This window comes from Acanthopagrus latus, chromosome 2 (assembly GCF_904848185.1).
Source record: "Acanthopagrus latus isolate v.2019 chromosome 2, fAcaLat1.1, whole genome shotgun sequence".
NCBI classification, from domain to species: Eukaryota; Metazoa; Chordata; class Actinopteri; order Spariformes; family Sparidae; genus Acanthopagrus; species Acanthopagrus latus.
Window position 1 is genome coordinate 31,634,109 of NC_051040.1, and position 19,941 is coordinate 31,654,049.

A 19,941-nucleotide genomic window follows, 5' to 3' on the forward strand; every position below is an offset into this window, starting at 1 on the left:
AGCCAAACCCACATTCTAAAGGCGAGGACAAAATGTTAAATCTTCTAAAATGTATGTCTTTATTAGGGCTGCCCCTGTCCAAGGATTTGCTTGGTCGACCACTGGTCGTCATTTAGAGCGATTAGTCGATTAATCGACGCATATACAGGGTTCTCCCCAGACGATGGAACAACTGCGCTGTGCCGCTATACTGCTAGCTCAGCACCACTATACTCATGTTCAGTGTTAGCTGCTTTATAGCAGGTGTTTGTGGGATGCCACGGTCTTCTTGCAAAAAAAGCTATGCAAAAAGCAAAATGATCCCATATTTTAGACGCCTTTTCCGACATGGTTGACTATTAATTGTTAGCTGTCTAACCGCAATGTTGAAGCGACCTTCCGTGTTAAAAAAAATAAACACTTACAGTGAGTGAGTGTCAAGGCTGCCTGTATCTGGCCCTTCAAATTAAAAGCCCTCCAGCCTTTTATACACAGGCCAGCCACCAGTCACATAGATTTTGACTTAATTTTGACACATTTTGACACACGGCTCCAAATGTTTTTTTGTTGTTGTTGTTGTTTTTGTTTGTTTTTTTTCCTGCGACCAATCGACCAATTAAATTTTGGTCAGCTAATGAGTTTTTGGTCGATTATTTGGGGCAGCCCTAGTCTTTATGATTGCAACTAAAATTTTAGATTAGTCACATCTAGTCCTTCCCATTATTTAATTTCAATAATAATGATGATAATAAATGATATATTTTTGTCCTGTTCTACCACTCACTCTTATCGCAGCAATGCTTAAATTCTTTTGTAATAACTCTTCTCTCCCTGAAGAATCCAATATAAATAAGGGGACAGAAACTTAATTTCTGAATATTAATTTGAAATGAAAGACATTGGTACAATGTAAATCCTTTTATTTAAACCTGACATGTTATTGGGCTGTGCATCTTGTACGCAAAAACAATGATAGAACAGTAGTATGAGAAAGTCAACAGGTAAGAGATCGCAGACAGCTAAATGAACAGAAGCAGAGTTCAACAGAGATTTATAAGTACAATAGGGACTGTTAGCAGATATTGTACACAACTTTATTACCATCATTTCAACATGGCATTGGCAAAGCATGACATCCCTGGTGTGAGTTCAGGGCTTAGATACTGGTATCGCCAAAAAAATGTGTTGAACTACTTAGATTCTGCCTAACTATGTTGTGAAACAAGACAGTTGAGCCAAATCAAACAGGCTTGAGATGTGTTGATTTCGTTAAGCAAGTGTGTAAAGAATGTGTAGCATAAAATGTTATGTGTGATTAAACTGCTTATGCCCTTTTTCTCAAAGGTATAGATGTTTTGAATTTGAAATTCCACTGGTAGCATTATACATCAAAATATATACACATTACAAGGGTGACGTGTTGAACCACAATACTTTTTTGTTACTGAAAAAAAATTCAATACAACTTGATTCTTGAAAGCTGGCATTAAATACATCGTACCATTTATAAACTTGTTTACTTACTTACTCCCTTTGAATATGTAGGAAAACTAAGTTGTATTGGCACTAATATTTCAAATTTCAGACAATACCCAGGCAACCCTCACTATATTGAGGTTTCAATTCTTTAAGGTGAAATAAACAAAATTAAGCCACAACGTAGCAGAACTGAGAAGTTGCTACTTGTGTCAAGGGCTGTATTTTACCGATGTCAGATTATCTCACACAACAAGGGGCATGTCCTCTAGATCCCTGGGAACCTCCAGACAGGAGTCCATGGTGCTGGAGCTCGGCATATAACAGGCCCTCTCCTTAGGATCAAAAGCCATTGCTATGGTCCCTTCCTCAAGTCCTGCTCTAGCCTCCTCCCTTGCCTCTCGTATTTCAGCCTGCTTGTCTTCCTCCATATTGCTGTCGGCTCTCACCTCCTCAAGCATGACACTGGCATCACACGGACCGACCAGTCCCCCGACATCTGGCTGGTCAGTGCCCCAGTAGCCTGTACTGGTCACCAAGTCCATGTTAGACCGAGAAGTTCGGGGGGCGTAAACCCGGCGCTGAAGGCTGCAGACCTGGAATGCCAGTACCACGGTGGCAACTAGCAAGCAGACAATCAGCCCCCCTGCTGAACTTATAGCAATCAGGCCCATCTCCGTGTCGATCAAGCAGTCACCACGAGTGCCATTTGTGTCTGTATCAGAGTTTGTGTGGTCAATGGTAGTGAGGCTTGGCTCCACATCAGGGGTTGAGCTGCCAACATGACCTTCTGTTGTGTGTGAATAAAGCTGCGTGGCTGAAAGGTGTTGGTCTGCATCCGTAGGACATAATGGTAGCTGGTTTAGCAGGAGAAACAGCCAGAGAGAGGTTCTGGTGCTTTCCATTATGATCTGAAATTATAAAAACTAATTTAGAAAGAGAACTCACATTCAGAAACAATTTTACAGACTGAAACTAAACTGTTTAAGGTAAATGCAAGTGTACTAATTTGTGCTTAGCCCTGAACAAGCTACTACTTAGGTACTTACACAGAGTCATTGCAAATAATTAGGACCAGAAAGTTGATTTTACAATTAAGCATGCTACTTATTGATTTTTCATTTACATTCACTAAAATAGTACATTTAAGTTTGATCAAAGATGTTGTTTTGACAATACTTACTTCAAGTAGTCTTATTTGAGGTCTTGATGGAGGGATACAGTGAGATGCCTTCTGCAGTCAGACTCTTGAGATGCTCTGAACTCACTTCCTGACCCCCTTTCTGTGTCTTTTTCTGGTCTGGTTATTTCAGGGCCTTCGGTTTGATACCACAGGTGCTTGAGAACTTACAAGAAATGAGAGACAAAAAAGAAGTGCAGTTCATCAGAAACCAAAATGGCTTTTGTTAGTCTCACATGTCGCATGCTATGAACACATTTTTGGCAGGCTCATGTGTACACAGCTAACTGCAAACACAATGATGCACCAATTGTTACAGATGGCCTGAATATTAATTTGTACTCTTCTGACATGTTCCCTTTTCTTTAGGTTCAAAACAGGCCAGATTAATGGTGACTTGCTCATCTACCATGTCCTCCTCACCCTCAAACCCTACTACGCTAAGCCCTACGAGATAGTGGTAGACTTAACACATGTAGGACCTAGCAATCGCTTCAAGACCGACTTCCTGTCCAAGTGGTTCGTCGTCTTTCCTGGCTTTGCCTATGAGAACGTAGCAGCTGTTTTTGTCTACAACTGCAACACCTGGGTAAGGGAGTATACCAAGTACCATGAGCGGCTCCTGACAGGATTGAAGGGCAGCAAACGGCTTCAGTTCATTGACTCTCCTGCTAAACTAGCCGAGCACATCGAACCGGACCAACAGAAGCTGCCTGCAGCCACACTGACCCTGGAGGAAGACCTTAAAGTGTTCCACAATGCCCTCAAGCTTGCCCACAAAGACACCAAGGTTTCAATAAAGGTGAGGAATGAGCCATAGCAGTTTGTACTAAAAGGAGCTATGCATACTTGAAGACTGAAAGGATTAGATTAGAGAAAGTAAGCACTGATAACAAATGAGAGCAAACCCTTAGTTTCTTAAAGCACTGTACATTTTCTTGCTGATCAGGTGGGCTCAACAGCAGTTCAGGTGACTTCAGCTGAGCGGACACGTGTCCTTGGCCAGCCCGTCTTCCTCAACGATGTCTACTATGCCTCAGAGATTGAAGAGATCTGCCTTGTCGATGAAAGCCAGTTCACACTCACAATGGCAAACCAGGGCACTCCGCTGACATTCATGCACCAGGAGTGTGACGCCATCGTTCAGTCCATCATCCACATCCGGACACGCTGGGAACTGTCACAGCCTGATTCCATTCCACAGCATACCAAGATCCGCCCGAAAGATGTCCCTGGCACTCTGCTCAACATTGCTCTGCTGAACCTGGGCAGTTCTGATCCAAGCCTCAGGTCAGTCCTGCAGGGCATGTAGAGTTACTCTCACAACATCTTTTTACGCAAGAAAAACATGTTTACCTAAGCTGTTGTGAAAAAAATACCACTAACTTGTTGTTCATCCCACATCCAGGTCTGCAGCTTACAATCTATTGTGTGCTTTGACCTGCACCTTCAACCTTAAGATAGAGGGCCAGCTGCTAGAGACGTCAGGCCTCTGCATCCCAGCCAACAACACCCTTTTCATAGTCTCCATCAGCAAGACTTTGGCTGCCAATGAGCCCCATCTGACGCTGGAGTTTCTGGAGGAGTGCATTTCAGGCTTCAGCAAGTCCAGTAAGTCCTCTTAGTGGGGCGAGGCCATGTGGCCTTAAAATAATACTTCAAATTTTTTAGGCTGTATCACAAAACACATTTATAAATATTTATGCTTTGAAATCTCATCAAAAGCTTTTCATAAATTCGAGAACTGGATGTCATATTCAAAAATCATGATGTCTTTGACTAAAAACCTCAATATCCACAATGTAGGGGATGACCAAAAATACTTTCACAAAATATTAAGCCTCTTAGATTTTTTATCAGTAATCATAAGTAAATGTGGATATAATGATTAAGTGGGTAGTACAACAGAACAATTTCTGTGATTACTACAATGTAAACTAGAGCAAGCAAATTAACTTAAGTCTGAAATTGGTAATACAGTGTGTGTTATAATTTGCAAGTATTGTGTGTGTTAAACTGGATCCAATATATACTATAATCCAAACGATGGCATAATTTCTTTAGACCTTCCCTGCTGGGTAAATACAGCTCCTCCATTCCACATCTCCAGGCCATATTGCTGACTTCCTGATAATCATGCAAGTAAACCACAAGATGTGTAATTAGTGTCATATTTCTATTGCAGGTATTGAGCTGAAACATCTCTGCCTGGAGTATATGACACCATGGCTGCTCAACCTGGTCCGCTTCTGTAAGCACAATGATGACGCAAAGCGCCAGCGTGTTACTGCAATTTTGGACAAACTCATCACTATGACTATCAATGAAAAGCAGATGTATCCCTCCATCCAGGCCAAGATCTGGGGTAGCCTGGGCCAGGTGAGTCTACCACACTAACAGCTTGGTAAGTAAAAACTTGGACTTGACCTCTAACTTTCTCCTTGTATTCAGATAACAGACCTGTTGGATGTAGTGTTGGACAGCTTTATTAAGACAAGTGCCACAGGAGGCCTGGGCTCCATCAAAGCAGAGGTCATGGCTGATACAGCAGTGGCTCTGGCTTCAGGGAATGTGAAACTGGTGTCCAGCAAGGTGAGACTCCCTACTCTGAGCTAGTACATTCTGGAACATATCAATAGAGTTACCTTTACTCAACTTACATGTTATCATGGACATATTTTGTTTTTTGACATCTGATCACCCTATTGAAATGATCAAAGTCTTATTTGTGACACTCACCTTTGCTGCCATATAAGGAGGAGGATCGATCTGTGTGCAATAGTGATGTTTTGATTGCAAGTCTGCTGACACACCCAAAGGGTTCATACTGTGAAATTGTTTGGTGTAAAGCAGCCATCCTCCTGATAAATACTGAGCTCCATCAGAGCTGTCTAAAAATATTTATTTCAGAAGATAAAAGTTGAATTGTGCCCACTGGAGAGTTTCCTCTATTCTCTCAGGGTTATAACCACAGCTTTCAGTTTTACTTATTAAATATGCCACCATATTTGCTTCAGTGGCATTACTGCATGCATTGAAACCAATGACTGAAAGCCGTCTCTCCAATCGATAGAGCAGAGTGTATTATATTGTAACGCTCTGTACCACACTTAAGTTAAGTTGCAGGGGAGTTTTTTTCTTCCGCTCAGAATGATAACCATTAGTCCGTGTTCAGCATTACTTGCCTGAATGTTGACATTATTGTTATAATAGTTGAGCTGACATATTCAGGTAAGCACAAGTTCATATGCATAATGCTCACCTGTGCATGTGAATTGACCTGGATATGAAGTGTCACTAGTGAGATGAAAATACAACTTAAGTTTCTAAAGTTAAAAGCTGGAGTGCTCTGTGTTTCTGTGCTTTACTCTCTGAAGTCTGTGACAGCTCAAAATAATATACAAGATGAAACAATAGTTTAATCTGATGTCACCTCACTTTTTACATACATACATTCAAGAAATGGTAAAGATGGTGAAGAAATATTTTCTACAGAACAGCACTCTGTACAAACTTCAGTCCAAACCATATTTGTGCCTTACGCCACCTCTGTATGATGACCACCTACTTCCAGTACAGTGGAAGTTTCTACAGACAGCAGCACAACTGTACCACAAACTCAGTGTTCCCAATAGTGGCCAACCTCTGTGTGGAAGAATTTGAGAGCAGAGCCTTAATGACCTTCACAGGACCTGCTCCTAGACTTTGGTTCAGGTATGTGGAAGACACCTGGGTCAAAATCCGAACAGGGGAAGTGTAAGCCTTCACAGAACATATAAATGCTGTGGACACAGAATATATAAATGCTGTGGACAATAACATCAGGTTCACAGGGGACGATATCAGAGGAGACAGTCTGCCCCTCTTGAACTGTGCAGTACACACTGAAGAAGCCTCACCACTGAGGTGTACAGTGTGTACCTACACACACAGACCAGTACTTGCTGTTCAACTCTCATCACCCACAGGAACACAGGCTTAGGGTCATCAGAACCTTAAACCATCAGGCTGAGAACATTCTCAGTAAGACGGAGGGGAAGCAGAAGGAACAGAAGCACATCAATGGAGCACTGAAAATCTGTGGCTACCCAAGCTTGACCTTTGTCAAAACCTCTAAAAGATCCAGCGCAGACATCAAGGAGGAGACTCAGGAGGACCTTCAATAAACATCCTATCCTGGTTCACTTTGAACCTACCAACACACTGAGGAAGAAACTTGTCCATCCTAAGGACAAAACACGCAGGCATAAACAAGGTAATATAGTTTATAATGTTCAATGCAGCCAGGACTGCACAGATTTGTACATTGGGGAGACAAAACAACCTCTCCATTAACGAATGGCACAACACAGGAGGGCCAACTCCTCGGGTCAAGACTCTGCTGTTCACTTTGGACAAGACTCTGCTGTCTCTCTTACAGGCACTGCGTTTACAGGAACCATTTGGATGTTCAGCCAACACGCTGTAAAACATGTGCGTTTACACACAAAAGCATTTCCATATGGATGGCCTCTGAAACGCGTCCAGTTACCTACGATACAGCACCTAGAATTACTGAATGACTGAGAACCTTCATCAACAAAACCTCTGCATGGTGTTATCACTCTAAGTACAATTTGATCATCTCACCCATGCTCACCCTGAGCAAACATAGATACAAGGTAGGTACAAACTGAGATCAGCCCTTTTTGTTCTCAGTTGCTTCCACTGTAAATGCTACTGTTTAACTATGTCACAATAAAATCAGCTTGTTCAACTAAACTGCCTCAACAATGTGAGTGATTTCCTTCTCAGGACAGTGTAGCCTGCAGCACATGATGCATGTCATAACATCTACTCCTTTGAAGTTACACACACCAGTATATCTTGCATTGTGTTCACCCTTATTTTAAACCACATTTGCAATAAGGTGGGGCAAGTTTACATTTAAAGCAAATATCAACAATAAGGATATTCAGTATTGGCTGCTACTACACCTCAACTGCTTTTGTCTGTATGGATCAGGTAGTATGTGCCAATGCATCAACTGACAGTATGTGTTACACCTATGGGTGAGGTTTCACTCTGCTTGAGGAAGAAAAAGATTAAGCAGCAAGAGCAAACACTTGTTAACCTGATTCTGGCCAAAATACAGAAATGCACCGGTATGTTAAGAGGTGAACTGAATTACTATAGTTTAGTGCATCTCTGCTGTGCCACTGACAACTTCTTTTGACACAACAGATAGAGCTGGAATGGTGTTACCTCCACTTTAATCTTAAAATGCACCAGAATGCTTGAATTTTAAAAATGCCTCAGTTTTTTTTCACATCCCTTCAGTTTTACTTTCCTCTTGAGATTGCATGACTGAATACAAATACCACCATTTTCAGCTACCTAGGCCAGTTTGCCATAGTATTTTAGGCAACATAGCTGTAACCTGTACTTGTGTCTTGAAATCTTACTGCCGACCTGTTAAAACATCTAGTCTGACTAATACATTCTATATTATTAAAGTGTTACGCTTGATAATTCATGCATTGGCAGGATTTTATTATATATAGCCAGTTGACAAGATCAATCAATCAACTGAACTTTTCCATTGGTAGCTGCGCTCAGTACGCCCACCAGTAGTTTGACACTGTTGTGAGAAATTTGTGTTAAATGCAATAGTGACTTACTTGCTTATGGAGCAATAAATCCAAACCTGTGAACCAGTCCTTAGACTATCCAAAGAGACAAATTCATCCACTCAGTATCCATCATCTGTGTGCTCTGGATCTAAATTCTGCCCGCTACTCAGATAAACAAACACAACATAGACAAGCAGACACAATAGAAAAGTCAGGCCCTGGCTCCTATTATGGCAGACAACAGTACTGCACTGAATAGTAGCCATTGTGAAGATTGTTGACTGAAAAATCCAGTCAGTGTTTAAGATTAAATTCTCCTCCTCTTAGTGACTTTCTGTAGTTTTACCAATGTAGAATTGTGAATTTACTATAGGGTCATCAAATTAACAAGTGTACATGTACACATACTGTAGTATGATACATGAGTGTTTTTGCTGGTGTTATACATAGGGTCACAGTCTGATGTCATGGTAGGACAACCTACTGAGCACAATGGGGCCTTGTCTGCTGCTCTTGAACTCTTTGTCACCCAAGAATTGAACAATGCTATTTTCTAACTGGCACTAACCATAGCCATATTGTCATATGTATCAGCTCCATATCCAAAAAGACATTGAGTGCTAATTGCAGTTATTCACATATTTGTCAGTCGGTCTGACATTGTTCAGATTTTTGCAGCATGATTGCTAACTTGGAAACAGGTGCTTGGGGTAAATTAAAATTAATACATTCCCAGTAAAGTTGTTTCAGTCATTTTAGACAACAAAGAAGATTACATTATTCCAGATTAATACATTTTTTAACTGTATTTAAAACTTAACTCTAAATAATGTCTGACATTCACGGAGCAATTTAAACTGCTCATCGCGAAAAGTTCTACAAAACATCTGGCCAGAATATTTCCCTGCTTGGTCTCTCTTTCTGCGGTGGGATCTTGGAGTGTAGCTGCTTTGTACTCTTCTCTGCTTGCCTGTATGTTACTGTCCACTCTTTCATTGACATTGCAAATATGTCCTAATGCATGTAGCTGTAATGTCAAGCAAAAACAGTCATCATTAGGGAGCAAACTGAAGCATCCCACCAATGCGCTGCCCCTCACCCAAACCATACAGAGTATTTCCAACACGTGTGAAGATGTCTGGCATGGACAGTCTTCTGTTGTGGTTCGCATGTGTGAACAAGCAAATATGGACAATATCCTGATCTGATTCTCTGAATATTGTCCAGTAATCGTTTGTTAAAGGGGCTATATATGCCTGTCAGATATTCATCCCAAACCTCATTCTTAAATTCTACATTCAGTTCCTTCACCAATGTCTGTTGTGTTTATCAGAAATCTGCTTTTTGGGATCTGATTTAAGGAAAAGAAAAAAAGGGCAACTGGTAACAGGATGAAAGAAAAATTGCCTCCAGGTATTTAAAAGTTCAGTGTATGCTTTCTAAGATGATGAATTTATGAATATCGGAAACAAATTAGACCTTTAAGTCTGTACTTAAAGCTGTAGTCTGTAACTATTTTTTGTTATATTTGCTTAAATTGTCGTTATGATCTGACAGTAGAATAAGATACAGGTCAGCTGTGTAAAAATCTGTCTGTGGCTCCACCCAGTGGCTGTAATTTGATTTGAAAGAATCCACCATTCCCGGATCAACACAACCAGTCAGAGTCAAGGGGAGTGTCTGAGAAGTATCAATCATTCTCATGCATACATTGCTGGCAGCCACCTTCCTTTGCGCAGTGTGTGCTGTGCAGTGCCCCTCCCCCCACACAGATGCAGTGCCTGCTCTTACGTGGTCAGATACATTCAAGTTCAAGCCCAAACTGTAAACTATGGCAGATAAGCAACAGAGCAGAGAAATGTCCCACCATTGCCCCGTCTAAGAGAAGAAATAAGACAACTGACGACGAAAAGCCGTGGAAAAAGAAAGAATTGGACCGAGCCAAGAACTGCTGGACAAGTATGGACCCCTGCTTGATGTTTCAATCTGTGTTTTAACCACAAGGCTGTGGTGGCAGCAATTTAGTAATACTCGCAATAGCACATATGGCCATACAGTGTTGCAGTTGAGATGCGTAGCTTGTTGGTAAATCTCCCTTGTTAGCTTGTATGCTGACTCCGGTGTTTAGCCTGTCCTTATAGCTACTGGTTAGCAAGAGTGTCTTTCAGGTGACTGGGCAGTTATAAAGTTAGTGTTCAGTACGCTCTGAAGCAGTTGAATTGGTTTAGAGAAATAACGTTACTCATGCTTCAGAAAGGCAGCATGATGATGCTGATTACTTGAATGATTAGCTGGTAACTCTGTCTACCGCAATGTGATGATGATTGTTTATTTCTCAGGATATCTACAGTGATTGGCATGTGGCACTCATCATTGTAATTTAGTTGTGTTTCTCAGAAATAGAACAGTCAAAGCTTATGCTGTTGCTGTCGTTTTAAATGAGCCATCTTGGTTATCTGGGGTCCTCTGTTACCGTGTTTACAAGCTTGCAGGCTCCTCTGTGGGGAGGGGCCTTGAAGGCAGGGCTACAGCTCAGCAGAGAGGAAGAAGGAAGGACCTGGGAGCTGTGCTCCCTCAAATATTCTGGCAAAGTCCACCTTTTTTCTTCTCAAAACTCCAGACTGATTTGAGTCATAATCATGTTTCAGAATTGAATCTGGATTGAATTCATGAAAAAACGGACAATATTTTTTAATCAATATTTTTAATCTTCTACCTCCATACCTGTTTGCCAAACCATTCAGTGGTGTCCTTAGTCCACTGAAACACAATATAAGACTTGTCTGAGACTTAGGATAAACTACTAATTGTGTTAACTAATTCATTGTTTTGAAAGCAATTTCATCAGTCGCCTGCCTGTTTGAGAATCAAAAATGAAGGGAAGATGGAGTGCTACGCAGCGTTGTTATTAAGATGATGCCGCCAGCAGTGTGTCTCTGCTGAACCGTTTGGGGTCCAGGGAAAGCCATTGCTGTCCAAGATGCTGAACGGGTACAGAAAAAGACGGAGCACTGACTAATTTTCTTGACCTCATGGTTGGTTGACACTCTTTAAGTTCTGCATGGTGTGTGGTTCAACTGATATTGTTTGATACTGCATAAGTTTACTGCTCCACTAAGTATCTGTCTGATGGCATAGAAGTATCACAGTACACTTCATGTTCCTCTTGAAAAAGTATTTGAGTCAAAGCATACTTGCAACCACTTGCCTTTTTGAAGTTGGATTTCAAGACAAATTCTAGAGTGTTGGCAATGTACCGGGTGCTGCACGCCCTCACAGTTGAGTTCCACCGTTTTCTGTAAGTTTGTCACCTTATTAACCCAACATTTAAAAGTGGTATTCTCAATGCTTCAATACGTTAGGCGGTCAATTTAGGCTAGGTGGGCCACCAGGCCTATACTAGACTGGCAGAATCCCTGGAGCTGTATGGCCATATGTGTTGCGGCCTTGATGTATTGTATGTACCAGTGCAAAAGACCCCTCACCCTAAGGACTCCAACAGCTTACAGACCAGTTGCTCTCACTTCACACTTGATGATGACCCTGGACTAGCTGGTCCTTGTCCATCTCCACACACTCCAGTTTGCCCACCAACCCGGCTTCGGAATGGACGCCGCCATCATCTTCCTCCTGGACAGATCACTGTCTCTCTTGGAAAAGCCTGGAAGCACTGTGCAGGATTGTGTTCTTTGATTTCTCCAGTGCTTTCACCACCATACAGCCTGCACTTTTTGGGGACAAGCTGAAGCGCACAGGGATGGACCAACACCTCAATTCCTGGATCCTTGAATACCTCACCAACCGGTCACAGTACGTGAGGCCCCACAGGGAACAGTCGTGGCCCCTTTCCTGTTCAGCCTGTACATGGCAGACTTCTCCCACCAATCACCTCTCAGCCATCTACAAAAGTTTTCTGACGATTCTGCTATCATTGGTCTGATCAGGGACGAGGACCTTGATGAGACCATCCAGACCTCTTTCTATGACTCTGTGGTGGCATCAGCCATTTTCTATGGAGTAGTCTGCTGGAGCAGCAGCATCTCGGCAGCAGACAGGAGGAGACTTGATAAACTTCTAAAGAAGGCCAGCTCCATCCTGGGATGCCCTCTTGACTCAGTGCAGGTGGTGGGAGAGAGCAGGATGATGGACAAGGTGAGACCCACCCCCTGCAGGTCACCCTCACAGCACTGGGCAGCTCCTTCAGCAACAGACTAATACACCCTAAATGTGTGAAGGAGAGGTATCACAGGTCCTTCCTTCCTGCTGCTGCCAGATTGTACATCCAGCACTGCTCCAAGTAGACCTCACCCTGTACTCTGCACTGTGCAATACAAACTCTATACACAACACACATTTCTATTTTTTTTAATACCCCCCAATTTATTATTTGTTAATAATACACTGCCACACTGTTTATAATTACATGTTCATATTGTACAATATCATGCATATACGAGTCTATTCTGTTTCTGACCTTTTTATTGTACTGTAATATACTATACTATTATTATTTTTCTTGTAATATTACTGTCCTTTGGCTGCTGTGACAAAGACATTTCCCCGGTTATGGCACAAATAAAGGAATTCTGATTCTGATGTGTTGATCCTGTATGGGATATTTATCCATTGACGTTTTAGGCCATTGTGATCAAGGAAAGCTCAAGTATTGGCAGAGGGTTCTATTTGTTTTCTATGACAAATTTGGCTTTTGTCTATACATTGTCAATGTTTGTCTTCTCTTTTTTCTGTCTTAGGTTATTGGTCGGATGTGTAAGATCATAGACAAGACGTGCTTGTCGCCAACACCAACACTGGAGCAGCACTTGATGTGGGATGACATTGCCATATTGGCACGCTACATGCTCATGCTGTCATTCAACAACTCCCTGGATGTGGCAGCCCACCTGCCCTATCTGTTCCATGTGGTAACCCTGCTGGTAGCCACTGGGCCACTGTCCCTCAGGGCATCCACCCACGGTTTGGTTATCAACATCATCCACTCCCTCTGCACCTGCTCGCAGCTCAACTTTAGTGGTGAGGACTTACTTCAACTGTTTGATTAGACCAGCAGCCTACTGTCCTAGTGTTGATATGTCTTGTCCTAAATTCAGCACTCATAGTGTGTACTGAAATGGTATAGATGACTTACATGAGACATTCTGAAAGCTAAGCAGACTCAAACTATAGTTAGCAATGGGCAACAGGCACCACAGTGGACGCACATACAAAAAATGCAAGCAATTTGTGTCCTATAAAAATGTATGTTGGATGCTGTGTTCAATGTTTTCAGAGGAGACAAAGCAGGTTCTGAGGCTGAGCCTTACTGAGTTCTCCCTGCCCAAGTTCTACCTGCTGTTTGGTATCAGCAAAGTCAAGTCAGCCGCTGTCATCGCCTTCCGCTCCAGCTACAGAGACCGCTCCTTCTCACCAGGCTCCTATGAGAGGGAGACATTTGCCCTGTCCTCCCTGGAGACTGTTACTGAGGCATTACTGGAGATCATGGAGGTCAGCAGAAAAGATCAAATCAGCTTCTGTTTTTCACTTCTCTGTTTCCCCAACACATTTGTTTCATGAATAACGTGTCTGCATCCTACAGAGCCCCCTAAGGTTTATGAATTCTGTTTTTTTTTTTAGGACTACTTTTGTTTTACCTCTCAAGAGCAAAGGTGTTCTTGTGTTTACAGATGGGGCAATAAGGTCATAATCCATTAACCCCTTAGCGACAGTTAGGAAATAATGAGCATCAGTTACACTCAGCATGGCATGATCCATGGCCAAGTGCCAGATCTCAGATGTCCTCCTGTGTCCATACCTATATGTACCCTGGTAGTCCTACTGTAGAACTAGAGGAAGAGAGGGAGCTGTGCCTGAGCTTTTCTCATGGTTGTTTGGCTGGTTGGTACACCAAACAGCAGGCGATACAGCTGATTGTGAGCTGTTGCTCTGGGCTTGTTAGGTAGAGCAAACAGGCAGGATGGCAGAGGGATGGCAGTGGAGAGCTGGTCAGCTGGTAGGCTGTCAGCTCTTAAAAGCCCAGAGACATGCACAATGAGGAGCGGCTCTGGAGGAAAACAGTACTGCAAGGGAACACAAATGTAGTTTTAAAACATATAACGCTTAGGGGGCTCTATAGTACTCTGGGACAACAGAATTTACCACAATCTGTTTAATTTGTTAAATGCTTAATTTGAATCTAAAAAAAAAAAAAAAAGAAATGGAACAAGGCTGAAATGCAGCAAGCAATTCTTAATCACTATTATCAGTATTAAGCTGCTACAGTTTAAATGATTGATTAGGAGACTTTGTGTGGGAGGTTATCAGCCAAATGTGGTATTCTCTGATCTTGTCCTGTTGAGGTTGTAGGGTCTTGTGTTTTCAACACACTGACAACTTATTTTTATTTTTTATTTTAACAAATCTGTGACATTAAAAATGTTTTTTTCCTCCAGGCTTGTATGAGGGACATCCCCGCCTGCAAGTGGTTAGACCAGTGGACAGAGCTCGCACAGAAGTATGAACCTCCTCCATTCTCATGCATCTTTGTTAGGAACATGAACGTGCATTATGGAATGTGTGTCACTGTTTCAATTTTGAAAAGAAAAAGTTTAATATTAAGAAATCTAAAATAGGGCTGGGCGATAAATTGGTAAAATCGATTAATTCGAGTTTGTGGTTTACGACGATTTAAAAATAAATAAGATTGATTTCTCTTTAACTTGCTCCGCCGCCACTCCCCATGGGCTCCCATAGTTCATAGTGGGCTCTACCCTCCCCCCGCATTGACTTTCCACGGAGAAACAAAAACAGCAACAGTCTGCCTCGCTGAGTCCTTTTCAGTGTTGCTTCATAAGAAATAATTTGCCCTCTAATATACACTTTGAGTGTTTCCCACAGTGTTGTGTCATTGACCTCCCCATTGTCGTTGGTGTCTAGGATCTGTGATATGTGCATAGTGATATGTGTTTTAAAATCCTGATCTTCAAGAAGATAAGGGTTAAAACGCCAACTATAGGCTTGTCTAGAGGAACACAATCTAAGATTAAGAGTAACATGACTATGATTGGAAATAATTATGTTGTGATATTTAGTGTGGTTAATGTTAGAAATTAATCTTGAATCGGCTATAAAATAGTCGATCCTTGCGTATGATCTGTGTACATGTGAATAAAAAGAGTAATCCCGATCAGATGGGTGCTGCAGTCGCCAAATATCCACCACCTTCTTTGTCTTCAACAAATTGTTAAGGGTTCATACAGTGAGAATGTTAGGGGGCGGGGGGCAGAAGACATCTAAATATGGGTCCAGGTAGCAATTAAAATCGCCCCCTATCACTTTGTGGCTTGAGTCATTGTCTGGGATCAGATCAAACACCTTACAAAATAAAGCTGGGTCATCCGTGTTCAGCCCATATATATTCACTAATGTAACAGGGAATGAATTGATATGTCTCGTTACAATTATAAACCTGCCGTTTGGGTTGGTTGTAGATGATTGAAATCGAAAAGGCACAGTCTTCCGGAAGAGAATGGCAACTCCTCGGGCTTTTGATGTGAATGGTAACTGATAGACCTGTGAGATCCAATTAGCCCTGAGTTTCTTGTGCTGAGTGGCCTTAACGTGAGTTTCTTGTAAAAATATGATGTCAGATTTCAATGATTTCAGATGCGAAAAAACTTTGCCTCGTTTAACTGGGTGACCTAATTCGCCTATGTTCCAAGAGACCACGGACATGAAATCCTGATCATTATTCACATATGGTACCTTTTGCATTGAAATGAGATACAAACTTAACATTCAGTCTGGCAGCCAGTCCCAAACAAAAAACAATAACATGAACAGTTAACAAATACACAAACAAACCCCCCACCCAAAGCTTCCCCAAACGAAGCATAGTTACCCTCATCCACATCTGGGATCGCTGGTCAAAAGAGGAAAGAGAACACCTCCATCTAACTGCCCCTCATTAGCGCACACACACACAAATAAGAGAACGACTTTAACATCGAAAACAAGAACCGCAAGTGTAAAAGTCTGCTCAGAACACCTTAGGACTCTCTGCGTCTATGATTAGAAAAGTGAGCTTTCAGAGTTTTTGATTTACAAAAGTCTTAGCCTCAATCAAGTAAATGATTTTTAAATCGCAAATAACATTTTAGAGAAGTATCAGTCTGGTTTCAGGACAAACCACAGTACAGAGACAACCCTTTTAAAGATTTTAAATGACATCAGGTGCAACTTGGATAACCATATGCTCAGAGTCTTGGTACCACTGGATCTAACCGCTGCCTTCAGTACAGTAGTATCACATTTTATTAAATAGACTGAAAAACCTGGTCAGCCTCTCTGGTACTGTTCTTAACTGGTTAATTTCTTACCTCACAGATCGACACTTCTTTGTAAGTATGGATGGATCTGATGTCGGGGACCAAAACATTGTTCTCTTTTTTTTCTGGGCCAACTGTTTTTGTGGGTACTGGGCTGACATATAATCATATAAATAACAAAATTCGAAACAAAAATATGTAAATATTGTACACTTTAAATGTTCTTCGTTTTCAGCGGAATTAGCACTTTTCTTCTTGGGATGAGTCTCAAGAATCGGTGATGTATTTGTCTGTGTGTTTTGATTCCAGGTTTGCATTCCAGTACAACCCATCTCTCCAGCCAAGAGCACTGGTGGTTTTTGGCTGCATCAGCAAGAGGGTGAGCCATGGCCAGATAAAGCAGATCATCCGAATCCTCAGCAAGGCCAGCCCTCTCCTCAGCATAGATCGGGTGAGCACACGTTCACTTATACAACCCTCTCTGTCAAACCTATGCTATTACCCATGAACATGTTCAGTCATAGATTTCTAGCAGATCTATACACCAGACCCGAAGATGGCAACAGTTCAGTCCAATGAGAACAAGTTTGAAGCTTCCAGGTTTACTTCCTTGTCATGCGGCCCACTAAATATGAATTTCTCCTGCTGACTCCTCCCACAATTTCAGGCCGCTTGTATCCGGGATCTTATTCTTTCGGTCATGACCCAAAGTTCATGACCATAGGTGAGGGTAGGAACGTAGATTGACCGGTAAATCAAGAGCTTCGCCTTTCGACTCAGCTCTCTCTTCACCACGACAGAGCGGTATAACGACCGCATTACTGCGGCCGCCGCACCGATCCACCTGTCAATCTCACGCTCCAGCCTTCCCTCACTCGTGAACAAGACCCCAAGATACTTAAACTCCTCCACCTGAGGCAGTAGCTCTCCCCCAACCCGGAGGGGACAAACCACCTTTTTCCGGTCGAGAACCATGGCCTCGGATTTGGAGGTGCTGAGTGTCATCCCAGCCACTTCACACTCGGCTGCAAACCGCCCCAGGACATGCTGGAGGTCCCGGCTCGAAGGAGCCAACAAGACCACATCATCCACGAAAAGCAGAGATGAAATCCTGTGGCTCCCAAACCAGATCCCCTCCAGCCCGTGGCTGCGCCTAGAAATTCTGTCCATGAAAATAATGAACAGAACCGGTGACAAAGGGCAGCCCTGCCGGAGTCCAACATGCACCGGGAACAGGTCTGACTTACTGCCGGCAATGCGAACCAAGCTCCTGCTCCGCTCGTACAGGGACCGTACGGCCCTTAACAGAGGGCCTCCGACCCCGTACTCCCGGAGCACCTCCCACAGAATGCCATGAGGGACACGGTCGAATGCCTTCTCCAAATCCACAAAACACATGTGGACTGGTTGGGCAAACTCCCATGAACCCTCGAGCACCCTGCGGAGGGTATGGAGCTGGTCCAGTGTTCCGCTGCCTGGACGAAAACCGCATTGTTCTTCCTGGATCCGAGGTTCGACTATCGGCCGAATTCTCCTCTCCAGTACCCTGGAATAGACTTTCCCAGGGAGGCTGAGGAGTGGGATCCCCCGATAGTTGGCGCACACCCTCCGGTCCCCCTTTTTAAATAGGGGGACCACCACCCCGGTCTGCCAGTCCAAAGGCACTGTCCCCGACTGCCATGTAATGTTGCAGAGACGTGTCAACCAAGACAGCCCTACAACATCCAGAGACTTGAGGTACTCAGGGCGGATCTCATCCACCCCCGGTGCTTTGCCACCGAGGAGCTTCCCGACTACCTCGGTGACTTCGGCTTGGGTGATGAATGAGTCAACCTCTGAGTCCCCAGCCTCTGCTTCCTCTATGGAAGACATGTCAGTGGGATTGAGGAGATCCTCGAAGTATTCCTTCCACCGCCCGACAATATCCCCAGTCGAGGTCAACAGCTCCCCACCTCCACTGTAAACAGTGTTGGTGGAGAACTGCTTCCCCCTCCTGAGGCGCCGGATGGTTTGCCAGAATTTCCTCGAGGCTGACCGATAGTCCTCCTCCATGGCCTCTCCGAACTTTTCCCAGACCCGAGTTTTTGCTTCCGCGACTGCCCGTGCTGCCGCTCGCCTGGCCTGCCGGTACCCGTCAGCTGCTTCAGGAGTCCCCCGGGCCAGCCAGGCTCGGTAGGACTTCTTCAGCTTGACAGCATCCCTTACTTCCGGAGTCCACCACCAGGTTCGGGGATTGCCGCCACGACAGGCACCGGAGACCCTACGGCCACAGCTTCGAACAGCCGCGTCAACAATAGAGGTGGAGAACATGGTCCATTCGGACTCAATGTCCCCAGCCTCCCTTGGGATCAGGTCCAAGCTCTCCCGGAGGTGGGAGTTAAAGACCCCTTTGACAGAGGGTTCTGCCAGAGGTTCCCAGCAGACCCTCACAATACGTTTGGGCCTGCCAGGTCTGTCCAGCTTCCTCCCCTGCCAACGGATCTGACTCACCACCAGGTGGTGATCAGTTGACAGCTCAGCCCCTCTCTTCACCCGAGTGTCCAAGACATACGGCCGGAGGCCAGATGACACGACCACAAAGTCGATCATTGACCTCCGGCCTAGGGTGTCCTGGTGCCATGTGCACATATGGATACCCTTATGCTTGAACATGGTGTTCGTTATGGACAAACTGTGACTAGCACAGAAGTCCAGTAACAAAACACCACTCTGGTTCAGATCGGGGAGGCCGTTCCTCCCAATCACTCCCCTCCAGGTAACATTGTCGTTGCCCACGTGAGCGTTGAAGTCCCCCAGAAGAACGACGGAGTCCCCGGTTGGAGCACTCTCCAGTACCCCTCCCAGGGACTCCAAGAAGGCCGGGTACTCTGCACTGCCGTTCGGCCCATAAGCCGAAACAACAGTGAGAGACCTATCCCCAACCCGAAGGCGCAGGGAAACGACCCTCTCGTTCACTGGAGTAAACCCCAACACATGGCGGCTGAGCCGAGGAGCTATAAGCAAGCCCACACCAGCTCGCCGCCTCTCACCGCGGGCAACTCCAGAATAGAAGAGAGTCCAGCCTCTCTCAAGGAGTTCAGTTCCAGAGCCCAGACTGTGCGTAGAGGAGAGCCCAACTATCTCTAGTCGGTACCGCTCAACCTCTCGCACCAGCTCAGGCTCTTCCCCCCCAGTGAGGTGACATTCCATGTCCCCATGGCTAGAGTCACCATCCGGGGATTGGGTCGCCGGGGCCCCCGCCCACGACCGCCACCCAAATCACACCGCACCCGCCCCTTCTGAACCCTCCTGCGAGTGGTGAGCCCACAGGAGGGCGGGCCCACGTCGCTCCTTCGGGCTGCGCCTGGCCGGGTCCCGTGGGCAAAGACCC

The 19,941-nt window shown here is 44.1% G+C and overlaps 2 protein-coding genes across 8 annotated transcripts in view; one reads left to right on the forward strand and one right to left on the reverse strand.

Annotated features, from left to right (window-relative positions):
• Positions 1 to 19,941, forward strand: part of nf1a (neurofibromin 1a) — a 159,907-nt gene that overhangs the window by 122,913 nt on the left and 17,053 nt on the right. For all 7 annotated transcript variants that reach the window (XM_037073420.1, XM_037073437.1, XM_037073429.1 and 4 more), the window contains 9 exons: positions 3,005 to 3,437; positions 3,585 to 3,925; positions 4,044 to 4,246; positions 4,821 to 5,014; positions 5,087 to 5,227; positions 13,002 to 13,281; positions 13,538 to 13,752; positions 14,697 to 14,758; positions 16,881 to 17,022. In XM_037073420.1, the coding sequence (XP_036929315.1) occupies positions 3,005 to 3,437; positions 3,585 to 3,925; positions 4,044 to 4,246; positions 4,821 to 5,014; positions 5,087 to 5,227; positions 13,002 to 13,281; positions 13,538 to 13,752; positions 14,697 to 14,758; positions 16,881 to 17,022 (2,011 nt within the window). The remainder of the gene's footprint in view (positions 1 to 3,004; positions 3,438 to 3,584; positions 3,926 to 4,043; positions 4,247 to 4,820; positions 5,015 to 5,086; positions 5,228 to 13,001; positions 13,282 to 13,537; positions 13,753 to 14,696; positions 14,759 to 16,880; positions 17,023 to 19,941) is intronic.
• On the reverse strand, positions 902 to 8,417 carry LOC119005792. Its single transcript, XM_037073758.1, has 3 exons — positions 8,296 to 8,417; positions 2,639 to 2,801; positions 902 to 2,366 (listed from the first exon to the last, which is right to left on the reverse strand). The coding sequence occupies exon 3, from the start codon at positions 2,358 to 2,360 to the stop codon at positions 1,701 to 1,703; it is 660 nt and encodes a 219-aa protein (XP_036929653.1). The 5' UTR covers positions 2,361 to 2,366; positions 2,639 to 2,801; positions 8,296 to 8,417; the 3' UTR covers positions 902 to 1,700.

Coding starts and splice junctions, on each gene's coding strand:
- LOC119005792 (XM_037073758.1), bottom strand. CDS start 2,360: ATGGAAAGCACCAGAACCTCTCTCTGGCTGTTTCTCCTGCTAAACCAG.